The 19,248-nt window shown below is 51.6% G+C and overlaps 1 protein-coding gene across 7 annotated transcripts in view; it reads right to left on the minus strand.

Annotated features, from left to right (window-relative positions):
- Positions 1-922: 922 nt before the first annotated feature.
- The window catches only part of PUF60 (poly(U) binding splicing factor 60), a 29,604-nt gene continuing 11,278 nt past the window's right edge, over positions 923-19,248 (minus strand). For 4 of the 7 annotated variants that reach the window (XM_048940187.1, XM_048940188.1, XM_048940193.1 and 1 more), the window contains 9 exons: positions 18,891-18,980; positions 17,813-17,863; positions 13,700-13,861; positions 13,172-13,264; positions 12,078-12,291; positions 11,512-11,702; positions 5,907-6,042; positions 5,234-5,469; positions 923-1,355 (listed from right to left, as the gene is read on the minus strand). In XM_048940187.1, coding sequence (XP_048796144.1) covers positions 1,056-1,355; positions 5,234-5,469; positions 5,907-6,042; positions 11,512-11,702; positions 12,078-12,291; positions 13,172-13,264; positions 13,700-13,861; positions 17,813-17,863; positions 18,891-18,980 — 1,473 coding nt within the window. In that variant the 3' untranslated portion in view covers positions 923-1,055. Of the gene's footprint in view, positions 1,356-5,233; positions 5,470-5,906; positions 6,043-11,511; positions 11,703-12,077; positions 12,292-13,171; positions 13,265-13,699; positions 13,862-14,425; positions 17,864-18,890; positions 18,981-19,248 lie in introns of those variants that run through there. The other 3 variants (XM_048940189.1, XM_048940191.1, XM_048940192.1) reach the window with 2 other exon arrangements.

Raw genomic sequence — 19,248 nt, forward strand, 5'->3', positions numbered from 1 at the left:
CCTCTAAGTTTAGAAGCAGCGTGCAGCTCAACTCCTGAAATTCCTTTGGGGTCCTTCTTCTGTTATTAGAATTCCTACATTATTTTTTCCTTCAGCTCTGTGCTGTCTTTGCAGTTTTGCATAGTAAAGAACACAATACCCCCTTATATGCTTACAGTGTTTAGAATCGTTAACACAAGCTAATTCTATTCCTAATTAGACAGAAAGATACCGAAATACATGCATTCAGGTTTTGATAATACTACCAAAACTTTGGGCCCTCGAAAAAACCCAACTTGTCTTTCAGGCAAGGCACTGTTGCATGCTGCTGTGCTCCTTCTCACTGCTCTTTACACAAGGACCACAAGGATATTGAGTAAAAGCTCCTCACGTGGTGGAAATGAAGAGTTACTCCCCCCTTCACCCCAGCTGTGATGCTGGTGGTCTGACCTGACACCGGTTTGGGCACAGGAAGGAAGAAGAATCAGTGTGGGTGACTGACACACCAACAAAAGCGAGCTGTAACCGTGCATCAGGGCAGACAGGATGCCAACACACCGAGAAGATGCAGCTGCTTCACTTCTGGGCTCTGCTCCACGCTGGGGCTCCCGGGAGCTGAAGCTCATCATGCAAGTCCTCAGCAGGAAGGCGCCCTCCTGGCACGGCCCCGGCTCTCCTCCATCTGGCTCATGGTATTTCAGCAGCACTGCTGTATCACTGAGACCCCCCCCTCCTCCAGCCCAGCTATCCGCGGCCCGTTTCTGAAGCAAACACAAACTCCAGCCCTTGAGGCACGGCGGGATCCTGAGTGCTTCTACAGCGACCCCAGCACGAAGCACAAAGTGCACGCAGGGCCCCTCTTCAGGCTCTGGCTCCACTCCTGCAGGCTGATGCGGCTGCACCCGATGGGCGCTCGTCCCTTGAACACACACAAAAACACAAGTGAACTTTCTTGGTGCTTTTATCCAAACTACGAGTACATCACAGAGATCTGTGCCCACGTGGGAGCATTCTTTACACATGGCTAAAAAAACAGACAGGCAGAGGGGACAGGGGCCGAGTCCTTCCTGCAGAGTTCATGCCGACAGGTCGCTGTTATCAAACCTCTCCTGGTCGTACACCTCTGCCACCACCTTTCTGCCAGCAAACCAGCGCCCGTTCAGAGCCTGAATGGCTTTGTGAGTCTCTGAGGCCATGGAGAACTCCACGAAGATCTTGACGATGATCTCAGCATCCTCCTCTTCTCCCTGCTTCTCCTGGTAGATGATGACCCTGTTTACAGCCCCAAATTTGCCACATTCTTCCGTCACTTCTCCCTCCAGGTCATCATCAATGTCCTTTGGATCCACCATGTTGCGAAGCACCATCACAGTGGACTGGAGAGAGAAGGAAGGGAACAAATTAATTAGTACATCAGATTTCCCAGTGTTACATCCTCATAAGTGTATTCCACGAAGGCAACAGTGTCAATAACATCCCAAATCCTTAAGGAATTCTTAAGGAAAAATGTCTACCTTTTCTCCCCAGGTGTCAGAGACATGAACAAATCTCAGTCACTGCCAGCTGTGTTGCAGCTGGTCTCGCTAAGAAAGGCTGAGCCATCCTGGGTGCTTTTTAGAATCACAAAGGTTGGAAAAGACATCCGTATCACGCAGCCCAACCTCCCGCCTATCACTGCCCCCAGAACCACGTCCCCAGTACATTGAACCGAGGCCATTCCCTCTCATCCTGTCGCTGCTACGCGGGAGCAAAGGCCGAGCCCAGCTCACCACAGCCTCCCTCTCTGAGTGCTCCGGGTCACTGCAGAGCAATAGGGGTCCCCTGAGCCTCCTCTTCTCCACGCTGCACAAATCCCATTCCCCCAGGCTGCTCCCCATAGCATTTGTGCTCCAGACCCTCCCAGCTCCGCTGCCCTTCTCTGCACGCTGCAGGGCCTCGGTGTCTCGCCTGCAGTGGGGGCCCAACTGAGCACAGCGCTGAGGTGCAGCCTCACCACAGCTGAATACAGAGGGATGAGCACCTCCCGCTCTGCTGGCTGCAATGTTCCTGGCACAAGCCGGGATGCCATCGGCCTCCTTGGCCACCCGGCTGCCATGTGCTCTGCATCCTGCACAGTATCTGCTAGAAGATCTGTTAGATCTACTAGAAGGTGTTCTGGAAGATCTACAGTCATTAGCAATTGCACAGCGTAGGGATCCGCTGAGCCTCAGTAATGAATGCCTGCCAGTGGTTACCTGCTCTCAAATTCAGGCTAGAAAGAAGGCCGATTGGTTTTGTGTTCTGATTCAGACGTTGCACCTTTTCTGCTAGCTGACAAAAAGATGCTTTGCAGTGCAGAACTTCCTGACCATCAGCACTGAGATGTCAAGTCGTCGCACAGCTTTCGGGAAGCTTTATTGGCTTGAACTTTCTGAATCGTTGATCAGAACCTTAAGGATCCCTAAAACTCCTGTGGCATCTCCACCCTCTGTGGCAGAAACAGCATTTCCACTGGTCTGACTTCGCCCGTGCATTTAAATCTGTGCATAAAAGATTGGGGCACCCGAGAGGAAGAGCAGAACGGCACAGGTCACAGTGCTGCAGCTGCCCCATGTCGCGCATCAGCACCCATAGCACACCCACTGTTCCTGGCACAAGCTGGGATGCCATCGGCCTCCTTGGCCACCCAGCACACTGCTGGCTCACGGCAAGCCGAGCATCAGCCAATGCCCCACCTCTGAAGGGTGGGTAGCCTGAAGATCCCATTTTTCTTATGCTGTTGCTATCCAGTTACTTGTTTTGCTTTGATACCTTCTTCACCACTGTCACGCATTTCGACTTTCTCTTGTGTGAGAATAACACAGGAAGTTTAACCAACTGTTTTCTATCCCCAAAAACTTCAGATAACGAAAAGAATCATGTAGGTTGGAAAAAACCTTCAAGATCATCAAGCTCCATCACCCCAACTCCCAGCAAACAGAGCACACAACAATGCTGACGCCTGCAGCCCCTGTTCAGTGCGCAGTACTCATCAGCTGACCAAGCCTTTGATTACAGGCATGGCAACAAATGAACCTTTCAGTGTGCCCACAACATTCTTTTGGTACATATCCTCCTATGGAGAAAGGCTGAGTGAGCTGGGTCTGTTCAGCATGGAGCAAAGAAGGCTGAGAGGGGAGCTGATCCAGGTCTGTCAATATCTGAGGTGTGGGGGGCAGCATGGCGAGGCCGGACTCTTTTCAGTGGGGAGTGGAGACAGGAGGAGGGGAAAGGGCCGGAAACTGCAGCATAGGAAGTTGTGCAGCAATGTGCGAAGGAACGGCTGTGCAGTGAGGGGAGGAGCGCTGGAACAGGCTGCAGGGAGGTGGGGGAGTCTGTGGGTCCCAATGTGTCTCTATGGGCCCCAACGTGTCTCTATGGGCCCCAACGTGTCTCTATGGGCCCCAACGTGTCTCTATGGGCCCCAACGTGTCTCTATGGCTCTCAATGTGTCTCTATGGGTCCCAACATGTCTCTATGGGTCCCAACGTGTCTCTATGGGTCCCAGTGTGTCTCTATGGGTCCCAACGTGTCTCTATGGGTCAAAATGTGTCACTATGGGTCCCAACGTGTCTCTATGGCTCTCAATGTGTCTCTATGGGTCCCAACGTGTCTCTATGGGTCCCAACGTGTCTCTATGGGTCCCAAAGTGTCTCTATGGGTCCCAGTGTGTCTCTATGGGTCTCAATGCGTCTCTATGGGTCCCAATGTGTCTCTATGGGTCCCAATGTGTCTCTATGGGTCTCAATGTGTCTCTGTGGGTCACAACGTGTCTCTATGGGCCCCAACGTGTCTCTATGGTCCCACTGTTCACTGCTGCCCAGGGAGGTGGTGGAGTCTCCTGCTCTGCAGATGTTCCAGACCTGCCTGGATGCCGACCTGTGCGACCTGCTGTAGGAACTGCTTTGGCAGGGGGTTGGACTCCATGAGCTCTGCAGCTCCCTTCCAACCCTTACTGTTCTGTGATGCTGTGGTATCCCTCCGTTAAGCCCCTCTCCTACAAAATTCCTCCCTGTGGATGTTAAGAGGGAAAACCAGAGGTCTCCAGTCAAACCCAGCCCTCAGGAAGGGCCGAGCCCACGTGGCTTCTGAGCATCCACAAGGATGGAGACTGCAACACCTCTAACAGCCTCTGCACGGCTCTGTGCATCAGACCCGACTCCACCACATGCCTTCCTCCCACCGCCTGCTCTGCCTGATGTCACAGCCTGGTGGCCACAGTGTTTTGGGATCAGTGTAAGTAAGAAACACTGGCTGCAGTTCTTCTATGCACGTCTGCCCAACTGCCTCTTCAAGCGTGCTCAACACAGCAAAATCTGGAGGGCATGTTTGGGTTGAAGAACGCAAAACATCTCTGAGAATGGGGCAGTTTGAAGACTCTTCTCTGATCCTACTAAATGCTTTTTCAAGTATGCCAAATGAATTACTTGGGAAAGGCACCTGCCAGAGAAAAGCTACCTGTTAAATCAGAAGGTTCGGGACATCTCTAATTATTTGGTCTTTGAGAAATAAAGATCACACACGAGCAAACTCATCTGTTCTCCCTCGTGAAGCCAGAGCATCATCCCTGTTCTGCATACAGAGAAGAAGCACTGTCTGTTCAGTGTCAAAGCCTGGGGAACCTGCATGCCTCAGTCATGCACAGGAACCAGGTGGTGCTCACGCTCAAGCAAGAAACCTGATGAGATCCAGCACAGCCTGTGTTCCAGACCCAACAATCTACACGCTGTTTTTCTCCTCTGCAGGCCTTTTCTGCCATTCAAACTTGTTCTTTCCCATTGTACCTTTGGTGGAATTTCATTCTACAAACACCTCATGGTTTCATTCTAAGTAGAACACTGTAGGGAAAAGGTGGACTCAGTAACCTGGAACAGATTTTGCCTCTGTCACAGCGTGCCAGTCTCACTTCCTTAATTACAAGCCAAAACAAACTCCGATGGCCTTGTAATGATGCTGGGCAAACAGGGTTTAATCAGAAAGGCCTCCTAGCCAAGCCTCTCCTGGCCTGGTGAGCGGCCAGCACTCCCAGAGAAACCCAAAGAACTTCCCAAAGGCAGAAAGAGAAGATGAGTACACAGCCTTTGTGGTCCCACACGAGCTAAGAGGAGCAACCTGTACGAGTGCTGCAGGAAGCCAGTATCACATACAAAGCTGCAGAGCCAGCTTTGGATATTCTAGCACAAACCCAGCTGCCCAACTTGCTGACAGCAGCTCAGGGCAGCCGTGCTGCACTCACCTCCTGTTTGCGAAGCAGCTTCTGCATCACCATGTGACGGGCACTGCTGCCAGATATGCTCATGTGCTCCTGCTCACTCAGCATCTCCGGCCTCTCCGATTCCTGGAACACCTCCTCCTCTTCCTTCTCCTTCTTGACCTCCATCAGGCCCAGAGCCGGAGGACTGGCCAGGATGGGATTCACAACTCCCACCTGGGGAATGGTGACGGGAATGGGAGGGCGGGCAGGAGTAACACCTGCAAGGGAACAAACGTTGTAGCACTAAGAACTGATGTCTGGCAACATTCAGACACACATCAACTGGTGATAAGGAGGACCATAAAGCCATCTGGATAGCTTTATCTGCTCCACACCAACAACAAGCCTTAATAAGCACTCAACACATTCACATACACTTGCAATGGAGCGAGACTGAGTGCAGGACTCTGCACAAGGTGCCATCTCACTCCCCCAGTTTCACTCAGGGCTCATGCTCTCCTGCTGCGAAGCTCGTGCCCCTGCTGTATCTGTTACACACCAACATCAACTCCTGCCATGCTGCACAAATTACAGTTCTCACCAAGGTCAGGCAGGGAAGAGGATTTCAGCTTTATATTCTCTTTAATCTCGACTCCAGCTATGGAGAAGTGTTTGTAACAGTTGCAACAAGTAGCACAAGGAGCAGCAAACGCACCTGTAATGACTCCCGGTGCCTGTGCTGCCATCACAGCCTGTGGCAACGCCCCCAGTGGCTGTGCAAGGGTCAGTGCAGGGGACACGAGCCCAGGGGTGGCCAAAGTGCCAAGAACTGCAGCTCCTGCCACTGCCTCCTGCAAGAAAAAGCAAGAGTTAATTCTGCATCGTTAAGACTTGCAAAGGGGGGATCCAGCTGAGGCCGAGCCCTTGTCACACTTGATACCAGCCCTATAGATACTGAGCACCACAGCTCTGCAGGGCTGCTAGAGAAGCAAGAACTTAGGCCATATACAGGAACTGGAAGACATCAGGCTGCGGAAAAGAATGTTTCTCCTGCAGCTCACTTTCATCCATCCCCCCTGGGAAGCTGCCAGGACACCAAGGGTTCTGGTACAAGCTCTGCAAGGTGCAGGCAATTTCAGAGGAGGAATAACGTCTGCTTGCTCCACGTGCTGCTGAAGTTAGAAGTTAAGAGTTAACCTTCCACCAGGTAACTTGTCTGATTCAAGGAATGGAGCAGCCAGAAGCACTGCTGCAAGCACAAGGGCAGGGCAAGAGCAAGCACGGTGTTCTGTACAAAAGCTGCACGCCTCCAGGTTGGCTCAAACCAAGCATCTCACCTCTCCAGCCCCCCCCTGCCGAGTGCAATCGCAGCGACTGCAGACCAACATCCCAACTGAAGTTTCTGAATGGGAGAAATCGCATCGTTAACTTCTGCCACCACCACTTTTACTGGTGAAGTCTGATTGAATTTCATCCCTACCGATGATTGGAAACTTGCTTCCAGCTTCCAGCCTTGATAATTCAAGAGTTTCTTAAGCACCTCCTTGTGTCCACAGCTCTTACACCTTCTCGCCTTCTTTGCCTCCACATGAACTGTGGTCTGCTGCACTTCTCAGTATTTTTCTACAGCTACTCCAGATCCCTTCCCTATTTTCTCCCTATTTTCTCCTATTTTCTCTATCAGTTTCCATTCTCCTGAAGCACCGTGGGATTTCTTTCTATCTTCTACATTCCATGAAAGCATCTGACTGTAGATGGCCAGAACTGAAACATTTCAGTTGAACACCTGATTACATGAGAACTCTTCCATAAGACTGTAGGAGTTCTGGGATATACCAGGCACGTCCCAGTACTTTTTGTTGCTTTCCAGGCTATCATAGCCATGATTTACTGATCTAGATCCTTCTCTTTCTTCCTCATGGAGATCCTGCAAGTTCTGACAGATCAGTGCAAACATTCTGCGGTTTTAGCCCTTAAATGTAGTATTTAATTTCTCCTTTCCATTACAATTATACTCCACGTTAATTATGCTTCTCATCTGTGGTGTTACCAGCTAATTTAATTAGCATTCTTCTCCCAGCGTGCACAGTAAGACCAGGAACGCTTCTGTGAATGGAGATCAATTAAGGAGAGCTTTGAAGCAGCTTCACCAGGAGAGCGAAGGGTGAGCAGCTCGCAGGCAGCCTCATTTCCACCCCTCCTCACACAACTGTGCACCTCAGAACTCATTGCAGCAGCCCCACTGCTTAAGTGCCAGCTGCTCTCATGCTCACAGGTCTCCCCCAGCTCCTAACTGCTGACAGAACGTGCAGCAAGCATTCCTCCTTATCAAGTGTAACAGCACTTGTATCAAAGGAAGTTGTGTCCATTGGGCAGGGATATTGTCCTAAAACATGCAGATGTAAGAGGCAGCTGTTTCTTCCAACGTTTTTTATTCCTTGAAAGCTGGTTTTCACCCTTTCCCTACCACTAGGGTCGGAGCAGACTGCAGGTTAATCACAGAATTAGTTTTCCACGCTGTCATGGTTCTATGGCTTCTTGTTTTTGGGTTTCAGTGTTCCACATCCAAACACCATGCAGTGTACGGGGCATTAAAGTGTCCCTGCCCCAATCCCAGGTTCCCATCCCTGTACATGACAGCAGTCCCGGGATCTGGCCCTTCCAGGTGGCTGCTCTCTGGCTGCCTTGCAGTGGGTGCTGCAGGCGCTTTCCTGGCCGTTCCAAGCTGTTCAGGTTTGACTCGGTCCCGGGAATTCTCTCTCTCTCATCTCGTCTGATTTATTCATCTCAATTTCAATTAAATTGTATCTATTGTGTTATCTTGTATTATAGTAAAATAAGTTTTCCTCCATAGATTGCTGCCGCTGTTCTTTTCCTCCCTTCCTTCACAGAATCACAGAACTGTAGGGGTTGGAAGGGACCTCCAGAGCTCATTGAGTCCAACCCCCTGCCAAAGCAGGTTCCCTACAGCAGGTCGCACAGGTCGGCATCCAGGCAGGTCTGGAACATCTGCAGAGCAGGAGACTCCACCACCTCCCTGGGCAGCCTGTTCCAGTGCTCCGTCACCTCACTGTACAGAAGTTCTTGCACACATTGCTGCACAACTTCCTATGCTGCAGTTTCCGGTCGTTTCCCCTCGTCCTGTCTCCACTCCCCACTGAAAACAGTCCGGCCTCGCCATTCTGCCCCCCACACCTCAGATATTGACAGACCTGGATCAGCTCCCCTCTCAGCCTTCTTTCCTCCATGCTGAACAGACCCAGCTCACTCAGCCTTTCTCCATAGCAGAGATGCTCCAGGCCCCTCACCATCTTGCTGGCCCTCCGCTGGACTCTTCCCAACAGATCCCTGTCTGTTTTGTGCTGGGCAGCCCAGAACTGGACGCCGTGCTCCAGGTGAGGCCTCAGCAGGGCAGAGCAGAGGGGGAGGATCGCCTCCCTCGACCTGCTGGCCACGCTCTGTGCAATGCAGCCCAGGATGCCATTGGCCCTCTTGGCCACAAGGGCACACTGCTGGCTCATGGCAACCTGTCGTCCACCAGGACACCCAGGTCCCTCTCCGCAGAGCTCCCCTCCAGCAGCTCATCCCCCATCCTGTACTGCTGCATGCAATTCTTCCTCCCCAGATGCAAGACTCTACACTTGCTGTTGTTAAACCTCATCCTGTTCTTTTTTTGCCCAGCTCTCCAGCCTGTCCAGGTCTCACTGAATGGCAGCACGGCCTTCAGGCGTGTCAGCTTCCTTCCCATTTTTGTGGGACTGGGGTGGGGGGGAGGCCAGAGGCCTGCTGCCCCTGTCACGGACACAGATTGATCTGGTCAACTCCGTGACACACACTACCTCACACAGAAGTGCCACAATCCTTCATCACTCAGTAACAGCCCTGACTTGATGAGACTAATTGCAGAGGACCTGCACGCACCAGCACGAGGCAACCTCGCACCAAGGGAGGATGCAATAACCCTGTTTGCACCCTGAGCCACTCTGCTGGATGCTCCTAATGAAGAGCAGGAACCCTTCAGTGAGCATTGAGCGCTGCACAAAGACTGTCACAATGCTGCCATCTCGGTAATTAACTGCCTCATTTCTTCTTAAATGGTCACAGAGGTTTCTTGACTTTTGCTTCAGGGCGGGCTATTTCCACCTGACTGTCACAGCCATCTTTGCTGCTCAGAACCTCTCTATTCCTAATGCCTTTTAAGTATGGAGGTGCTTTCTTCTTCCTTGGCTTGCCTGTGAATTCCAGAGTAAAGCTGCATTTCTGACTTAGAATTTCCCTCACGTTTGCCATTTCTTTTGCCCTGCTGAGTTTACTGATCAGCTTCCCTGCTTTCTTGGGCTGTAGCAACACAGGTGGAGATCGTGCCCCCAAGGCAAGGAATACAGACACAGGCACAGGGCTTGCTCTGAAAGGTGATGTTCCATCAGTACCTATCAGTCAGTCAGAAGCTTCAGTTTGAAGAAAGTCAGTTTTGAGACTCGCCAGACTGCTGCACTGACATCCAATCCTGCTGAATCCACTGCATTTCCTGCTTTCTGAACAGCTGGAAGCCATGGCTGGCCAATTGCCACTTTGCTATGCAATCAAGGGTCCTTTCCAACAGCACTGCTCTCAACTATGACTGCTTTCAGAACTGCCTGCCCATTCACACCAATACATTCTTTTAGCTCTGCTATAACCACTTTGCTAACTGCTGACAGGCCTACCCAGACAAAGAATCATAGAATCTTTAAGAGCTGGATCTCATCCTTTTCCTGGTCTGCTGTCACCAGCCTGCCTGTGTCACCCAATAGGAGAGGACGCCTTCCTGGACTTCCTTGTTCCGGCTGAGGCACCTGTAGAAGTTTCTCTTGCTCTTTTTGGCATCCCTTGCCAAGTTCAGTTCAAGCTGGGCCTTGGCTTTCCACCCTTACACAGCCTAGCAGCTTCCTCATATTCTTTCCACCACACCTGTCCTTGTTTCCACTGCCTGTACGTTTTCTTACTGCTCTTCATTTCGACCAGCAGGTCCCAGTTCAGCCATGCTGGTCTCCTGCCTCCCTTTCCTGACTTGTTACACCTGGGGACAGAGAGCTCCTGCGCCCTGAAGAAAGCCTCCTTACAGACCTGCCAGCTCTTGCCCTTACCCACCATCCTTGCCCACAAAGAGTTTCCCAGGGTGTTGTGTTGACTCACTCTTTGAGGACCTGGAATTGAGCTTTCCTAAAGTTTAGCTTCCCAATTTTAACCTCTGGAGCATGAACTCAACCAAAGCACAGTCACTGCAGCCCAGGCAGCCTCCAATCCTGATGTCACCATTTACAATGGTGAGCAACTGGTCCAGCTCTGCACCCCCCTGGTTGGGAGAGGCTGTTCTCAGTGCACCCCAGGAGCATCCTGGATTGCCTGCTGCTCTGCTTTTCCAGCAGATGCCTGGGTGATTCAAGACCCCCCCAGCAGGATGAGTGCTTGCAATTGTGATGCCTCCCACAGCTGGAGGGTTTACCATGATGGTGGTGAGGTGCTGGAACAGGCTGCCTAGGGATGTGGTTGATGCCCCATCCCCAGGGACTTCCAAGGTGAGGCTGGATCAGGCCCTAGCAATCTGATCTAGCTGTGGCGTCCCTGTTCACTGCAGGGGAATTGGACTAGACGGCCTTCAGAGGTCCTTTCCAACTCTCAGGATTCTGTGATTCCACAATTTAAAGAATTTCTTCCTAATGTCTGTCTAAATCTACGTTTCTCCTCATCCTGTCACTACGTGCCCTTACAAAAAGTCCCTCCCCAGCTTTTCTGTAGGCCCATTCAGGTACTGGAAGGTGCTATAAAGGTCTCCTCGCAGCCTTCTCCAGGCTGAAGAGCCCCAGCACGTCCTCATAGGGGAGGGGCTCCAGCCCTCTGGTCATCTCTGCAGCCCTCCTCTGGGCCCCCCCCCTCCCAACAGCTGCATTTCCTTCTTTGTTGGAGGCCCCAGAACTGGATGCGGTGCTCCAGGTGCAGTCTCACAAGAGCTGAGCAGGGGGGCAGAATCACCTCCTTTGCCCTGCTGGTCACACTCCTCTTGGTGCAGCTCAGGGTACAGATGACCCTCAGGGCTGCAAGTGCACACTGCTGGTTCACGTTGAATCTTTCATCCACCGACGCATCCAAATCCTTCTCCTCAGATGCTCACAAGTGTCCTGGGCAAGTTTTACATGTGGAGTCTCGGAATCAGACTGACCAAGGCCAAAAGCCTCCACTCAAACTAGCGAGGACAACTGGCTGGAAGAGCACGCGTGCTTCTTTCTAGTAGAGGGGCAATAACCACCCACCTCCCTCGGTGGCTCCAGCCTCTGTCTTACCTGTGCTGTGATCTTTGCTGTCGCAGCTGCAGCAGCAACAGCTGCTGCTGGAGGCAATCCCCCTGGTGTGGCAGGTGTCAGGAGAGGCATCGGAGGAGTCACAGCTTTACCAACTCGGAGATATTGACCCCCAAGGTCAAAGAGGTTCATGGAGGAAACAGCATCTTGAGAAGACTGCGCCTTCTCATATTCTGCAATGAGAAGGAGGAATATTTAACTTCCGAATTCAACACTCTCACTGCACAGATGTGATTCGTATTTGTGAAAAACAGGAAACAAGCAAAAATGACTTGAGAAGAAGAAGTCCCTCATGGCTTAGCCTGCTCAATTCAGCCCTCTGATTGCAGAGGTGTTGAGAACAGTAGATGCAGTAAGACCACTTAATCCACGTAAATACTGAGTAAAAACATGAGACTACTCATTACATTTGTAAATACAGGTGCTTATCTGCTCCAAATTTATCTCTGTCCCACTGCTTCAAGTAATTCTTGCACTGAATTAAGATCGGTGAGGATGATCCCAGCAACTTCCTTTACCCCAGAGCAAATATCAGAGAGCCATTTTACCAATGAAACCATAGCCTTTGTGTTTCCCTGTTGTGGGATCCCTGGCTAGCGTGCAGGATTTGATCTTTCCGAAGGCCTCAAACACACTCTTGATGTCATCATCTGACAGGTCCTGATGTACTGAAGCCACGTAGATGCGGTTGAAAGCCCGTGCCTCTTCTGCCAGTTGGTCTATGATGGGCTGTGCCTGTCCTATGTTGCTCGGCCTCCCCACCTGCAGAGAACACAGCAGGCTGTGATGCAGTCTGAAGGGCAGCAGCACGACTTGCTGAGACACAGCAGGCAAGCACTGCAACAACCACTTCAAACCACACAACCCCTCACAGTGCCAGCAAAGGGCAGCAGCTGGCTCTCAGCTCTGGGACACAACCTGCACCACGATTCCTCAAGTGTGAACAGCCTGCACTGAGCGCCCTCCATCCCACCACGGTTTCCCTCAAGCTAAGCAGTTTCATTCCCTGACCTGCAGAAGAGCAACTTCCAGGATGCAAAAACAACCCCAGAAGCAAAACGCGACGCTTTACGAGCCCTAAAAGCCCTTGGAAGCAGCACACTGCAAAAACGCATCCGAGAAATGCAAGATAGAAAACAAGTCACAACAAAATACTGACTTTCACCCCAAAATTTCAATCTCCAAAGTTGCACCTTTTAGAGATCATCTGTTATTGCCTGAACGTACGCAGCTACAACTACTGCTCTTTTCAGTCTGTGCTGAAGGGTGGAGTGGTACTCGAAGGTCCTCACTCTGTTGAGGAACAGGAGTCTGATGCTACCACCTCTCACCCACAGCTGCACTGCACACAAAGATGCATGAAGCATCAGGGATCATCGTTGGGTTTGTCCTCGAGAAATTCTCATGCTGTGCGCGTGTGTAACGCTGCCAGCTCACAAGAACACATTTCCTGATTTATCAGCATGCTACAGGGGTCTGGTGAGGGACCAACAGCCACTCTGCATTGAAAATGAAGATCTGTCAGGGAACAGATCTCAGATTATCTTCCACAGGACAGCTTGATAAGAAGCACTTCTAGGCAAGAAAGTCTTTAATCACAGTAAAGAGAGCTGAGAGCTTTCAGAGCACGCCTGCTACTCACCTTTATATTCCTTCCTCCCAGCATGACAGAATTCATCTGCTCCAAGGCCAGCTGTGCAGCTTCAGGCACCTCGTATTCCACAAAGGCAAACCCCTAGGACAGAAGGATGCTCGTGTTCAGCCCTGCCAGCTGCACCTTGTCTCGACACCGGTGCCAGCTGACACAGCCAAGGCTTCCCATCTACCCGATTCTGACTGTTGTGGCCTGACAGGACTTCAAGGAAAAGGAATCAGAACTGAAAACTGCATGCTGAGGTGCAGATCCAAGGCCACTCGTTCTGTTTTCAGAGCCTCTCAGACCTACAGACCTAACAGACGCTGCACACAGGGCTGCCAGCCGTTCAGCAGCTTTTGTGCACATCTACAGAGTCCTGAGCAAACCAGGTAGAGCAGGCAGCTACGAACATTTATCTTAAGCCAGAGCACTAAAGCAGCCACCCATGAGAATAAAGGCTCCTTCTGCTCCTTGATCAATTCCATGAGGCCTTGGAGAAAAGAAACACACGCGTCTCAAGGGCTGCTGACCAACCTTGTGCTTCATGGTAACAGAGTCCCAGGACATATCAATGCTTTTTATAGGTCCAAACGGGGCAAAGGCCTGGCGAATGGTGTCTTCTCCCAGCTCATAGTATATGGAGCCCACATAAACACGACACATGATGGCCAAGGCGCGCTGCCTCTGGGCTGCCATCTGTATTGGAAAGAAGAACTGTCTGGTTAGATTGGGGGGTGGCCACGGACGTCAGGACCTCCTCCCCTTCCTCCTTCCCTCCCAGGAGCTCTGACCCAACAGCAAGTAGCTCCTCACTGGGCTGCAGCACAGCCTGGCACACGCAGTGATAAAGAAGTATTTTCCTGCTCAATGCACAGACTGCTGGAGCGGATAAGCGGTACAGCTCACTCCCGGGGCAGTCAAATCTTTGCTGGGGTCTGCCACCGCAGGAGCCTTAACTCCAACCCCAGTGACAAGGTCTGACCCTCCCCAGCGTGATCACATCTCCAGCAACGCTTGCAGGAGGAGGAAATGACTTCATTTTAGGACAGCCTACCCCCTCCTGGCAGCAAAGGTCTCAGCTCTAGGCACTACTGCGATCCCTCCCGCTCCCTCCCTCATGGGGCAGCAAGAGATCCAGCACTGGGCACCACCTGGTCATTCCCTCCCCCCCCATCCTCCCAGACAGCAAAGGACCTGGAATTGGGAACCTCCTCCCCACCCCCTCGAGCATCACACACCTCCTCCTCCCCCTCCACCCACCCCAGGCAGTATGAGATCCAGTACTAGGCACCACTTCCACCGCACATTGCAAAAGGAAAACAAAACAAAAGCTAAAGGAAAAAAAGAAGAAGAAAAAAAAACAAACAACAAAAGAAAATAAAAAAGTTAAACGAAACTTCTTAGTTAAGTGTGTGGTGCTAGTACTTATCACTGCCTGTCGTTACTGGCTCAGATAGTGGTGCAGCCCCCCAAGGCTCCGCCCTTATCAGTTTCGGTGCAGAGAAGGTCTCTGTGCTACTTTCTCCTAAGTATGCCTGAAAACCTGTTTACAAGACAAATCCAGACATTTCTTAAAGCAGGTATCCAATCAAGCAGTATCCTTCAATTATTTTTCACCCACATTGCAATGCTAGAATGGCTAATACCAATTAACATTATTTTAGGAAGACGCTGCCTACTAAAGTCACAGCTTTGGCCAGCACGTCCTACGAGCACGTCTTGGGACCAAGGCAGAAGGGCAGTCTCTGGAGAGGCAGCTCCCTACAACCAGCAGGACTGAGTTCGTGTGTTGGAGGTGTGCACAGGGCCGTGCTGCTGTTCTATGTGGAACACATGGGACAAACGAGGGGCAGGAAGGCCCACAGGCTGGAGCAGAGCAGGCAGCGTTAAGCTCGATGCCTCTCCCTTCCCAGCACCACGATTCCTGGCTCAAAGGCGGGCAGTGCTGGACATCCACGTCACCCCCACCACTGGTGGTGAAGGGGTCTGCAATCGAGGCCTGGATGAGCGACCCTCTTTCAGAATGCTGTAACAAGCATGAGCACAATGAGCTCTGACGTGTCTGGGGACGCCACGGCTCGCATGGCAGAGCACAAGGGCAGTGTTCCATCTTTGACAATCGTGGGACTGTAGACATGAACTGTACCTGAAGGAATTCTTCTCCCTGACCATAGGAGGAAACAAGCGGTGAAGGTTCAACTCCTACCGCTGCACAAAACAGGGATGCTATAAACAGGAACGGTTCTCACCCCATACGGCCGCTCCTGAAGCGATATTAAACTTGCCTCTTGGTTGGGTTTAAGTATTTCACACAATTAAAAACCAGCCGTTTGTCAGCAGCTCTGCAGTGCTGTGGCTGGGAGGACCAGGGCACGAGCACGACAGCGGACGTGTTGTCTCCCAGGTTCTCCACCACCTACCCAGCTTTGGTGCATGAAAGCCAGTGCCCAGCAGACCCTCAGTGCGTGTGCTGCATCCATTCATCAGTTCAGAGCCACCACCATTGCGACCCCGTGCCTGAACAAAGTGCCTCACCACACTGACACAGACTGTGAGACAAATGCAGGGTGCTCTCAGACAAGACACTGCAGCCCTGCACCAGGCAGAGGCAAACGCCACCTTCTGAAGACTGGGTTGAAAATCATCGGGCTCCCTTCTTTTCAGTTCTCGATGCAACAGTGGCAAGAAATGTGGCCTCTGCCCCCTCCCACGGCAGCAACCTTTAGGAGAGGATGCACATCTTGCACTGCTGCACGGATTCTGAAACAGGTGGGGCCACGTCAGGGCTGTTCCATCTGGAACACATTGGCAAACCGGACTGACAAAGGCAGAATTTTAGACAGATATGATGGCTGCAGGCACACGTGGGTCACTGACACGGTTCAGCAGCACCAATTTGGGGGAAGGACGTAATGTACACCTGTGTGTCTGAAACTCACGGGCAGAAATGCATTGGCTTTCACTGACTACATCAAGTTGTTTTTGCTGGCCACTGATCCTCTTGCTCCATCTCCAAACGGAGCTTCAGGTACCCGCAATCCTCCTCACACGGGCACCGGTTAATCTTTGTATCAGTGTAATGTTGGGAAGTGTTTATGAAGGTGATTTTAAGGAGAAGCCAAAACATCACCTCGGAATGCTGCCTTTAAGGGCAGGAGGCGATGCAAAACCATCACCACCAGCCTCAGTTTTAACACAACAACGCCAGGAAATTGTGCTCATCTTGCTGATGCAAAATTGAAACCTCGAGCTGTAACGCTTGGAGGATTAAGTAGACAGGAAGCTTTAGTGACAGGCACTAAGATATCCCAATAGGAAGCTCAGGCTGTATTTCCTTCACATAGGAAATGAGGAATCTCACCCACAGGACGTGTTGGACGCAGCCAGTCTGCATTTCCTACATTCCTGAGGGGCAGCTGCTGGGCAGAGCACTGCCCAAAGGCAGCGATTCAGGCTCCTGCCTCCAGGTTCTGCCCCAGAACCCAGAAGTGCCTGCAGTCTGAGGGAAAGGATTCCTAATGCCAACTCTGCCCCTCATGAGAAATCAGTCATTTCCTGCCACGCCATCGCTACGTACTTTTCGTCTGCTGCCCATCTGTTAATGAGCTATACAATTTAAGCAAAAATCGGTGGGCTTCAAGCTGTAAGTAAGCATCTACGTTAACTGGTAAAGGTTTCTTGGGCACAGGGGCTCAGAAACCACCTGTGCAGAATCCACATTGAGATACCTGCTCCTGTTCCATTCCACACATCCATCAGTTTCATCTAGGCTGCCCTGCTGACACGCTACCTCCCACGACAGCATTACAGGAGGGGAAACGGGCAGTTTTACTTTTGGTTTACGCTTTGCAGGACAGGCCACCAGATGCATTTGACTCCAAACAGAAACGTTACGTTCCAACACGATGGCAAATACTTGCAAATGAACTTTTGCATGCAGAATGGAGCTTATGGGACACTTTCTGCAGCGGCCACTGTCCAACACGTCTAGGAAAAAGGAGGGGGTGGATAATGCCAGGTAATCAGAGCCACCGAGTCCTCGGTGATGGCTCATCAAGGACGGCAGCACTAAAGAGACACAGGTGAGCTGAGCAGCTCTGCTCTTCTGCCACTTCCACCACGCTTTGACTTGAAACATACCGTATTCACCTAGTCTGGACATTCGTACAGTGAGGACACTCTCACACCTTGGCTACAGCACGTTTTGCAAGCCTGCAGTGCCCCAGCCTTCCCCAGCACTGCGGCTGCCAGGTTTCTGCTGCCGTCAGTTTGCTTCGTTAAGAAATTGCCCATTTTTTGAGTTACCTTGGCAGTTAGTTTTAGGTCAGGACCTCAGAACTGCAGCGTCCCTAGAAATGCAGCTCCCACAATTTCACAGGTGTGTTCAGTACTGTTCGAAATCTAAAGCTGTCTTTGCCAACTGACTCCAGGGCCCCGACTGCCCGTGTCCCAGCAGACTGCACTCAGCCCACAGGGTCTTCCTCTGGGGAGTTTACACTTTGCCTCTGCTTGCTGTGCTTGTCCATAACAGGTGGGTAAGTGGGAGGGTTGTGCTGGGTTGAATTAAGAGCATTGTATCACCGCTACATACTTCCCCATTCTAGTCCCTGACTAAGTGCCCAAGAAGAAGTGAATATGTCTATTGACCGATTGTAAAGGTGAGAGAGGATCTCCAAAGCCCATTGTCACTGCTGCCATCTGAAAGACAGTAAAGACAGAGTTCAGTCTGTTGGAGCTGAGCATACTACGGCTGTTTGTACAAACTCAAGCAGAGCGGCGGCACAGGGAACCTGTGAGAGAGGCCTCTCCTTCCTCGCCCCTCACTGCCTGGTCCCAAGGACTGTCCAGCGCTGGGACCCTGCAGATTCCAGGCCACCAGGTCAGGGTGGAGTTGTGCTGCTGCCACTGCCTCAGGAAGCAGGGTCTTCTCCCAGGGGGGACTCAAGGCAATAGTAACCTCTGCAACCACTGTCGTTGACTCACCCCCAGCATTTAAAAAGAAGCCCCTCGAACTAGAGCGGCCACTCAGAAACACGCACGGCCCTGACAGGCCGGAGCTGCCTAACGTGGCAAGCACATCCACAGTGACACTTCATTAACACATCTGGACCCCAGAACCATCATTTTGGGCTTCCCAACTGAATAGAAAGCAGTGAGACGTGTTGAGATCTCCAGCGGAAGGGAGATGTAAATGGCAGTTCAATTGCAATCCTTTCCCAGGACGAAAGCATCGCAGCCTAAATTTCAGGAGCAGCCAATGACTTCCCAGCGAGGCCGGCAGGGCACCCGGCTGAAGGGGAAGGAAGTGGGGCAGCACGTCAACAACAGAGGAGAGAGGGCACCCTCCCCTGCAGAGGGAAAGATGGTGAAAGGATACTGATCTCAGTAACCCCAGACACCACCTCACGTGTAAGCTGAGGGGGAAACCCACAGCTAATTCTTTAGCTTCTGGCGTTTTGAGAAGTGTTTGGCCAACTAACAGGAGAGAAACTCTTAACGATTTTCTCTTTGGCTACGTGAAAGTGGGGGGGCAATTTGTACAGGTGAGCAAAGGGCATTTCTTTAGAGGGCTGAAGGCAGTATACTTCGATTTCACTGTGGAAATAGAAGTGCTTGTACCTGGCTCCGGGCATGCCTCAGGGCTGTGCTCTGCTTCTAAGTGTAAAAAGAACTCCACCTTGTTGGGGAGAGTAAGACAGAAAGAGCATCTGGGAAGGCCTCTCACCTGCAGGTTGGTTAGCTGTTGTTGCTGGTGGGCGATGGTTTGCTTCACCAGCACACTCTTGATGCTCTGCTCCATCGCATACTTCTTTGCCTACGAGGAAATACAGGCTCTGTAATCACCAGGTGATACCACAGAACACGGAACGACGTCCGACTTCACACCATCGCTCCCCAGAACCACACAACTGGCTGCCAATGGTGCTTTTTGGTGCTCCAGCCCTAAGCACTACGGCACGGTACGTTAGGCAGCAGCCAGCAGCTCGCTAACGTCTCGGTCTGCATCTCGGAGTTGCAAGCCCTGAAATACAGCATAATGCTTGAGCAGAGGGTTGGATGGACTCAATCTGCAGCAGGCGCAA

This window comes from Lagopus muta, chromosome 3 (genome assembly GCF_023343835.1).
Source record: "Lagopus muta isolate bLagMut1 chromosome 3, bLagMut1 primary, whole genome shotgun sequence".
NCBI lineage: Eukaryota > Metazoa > Chordata > Aves > Galliformes > Phasianidae > Lagopus > Lagopus muta.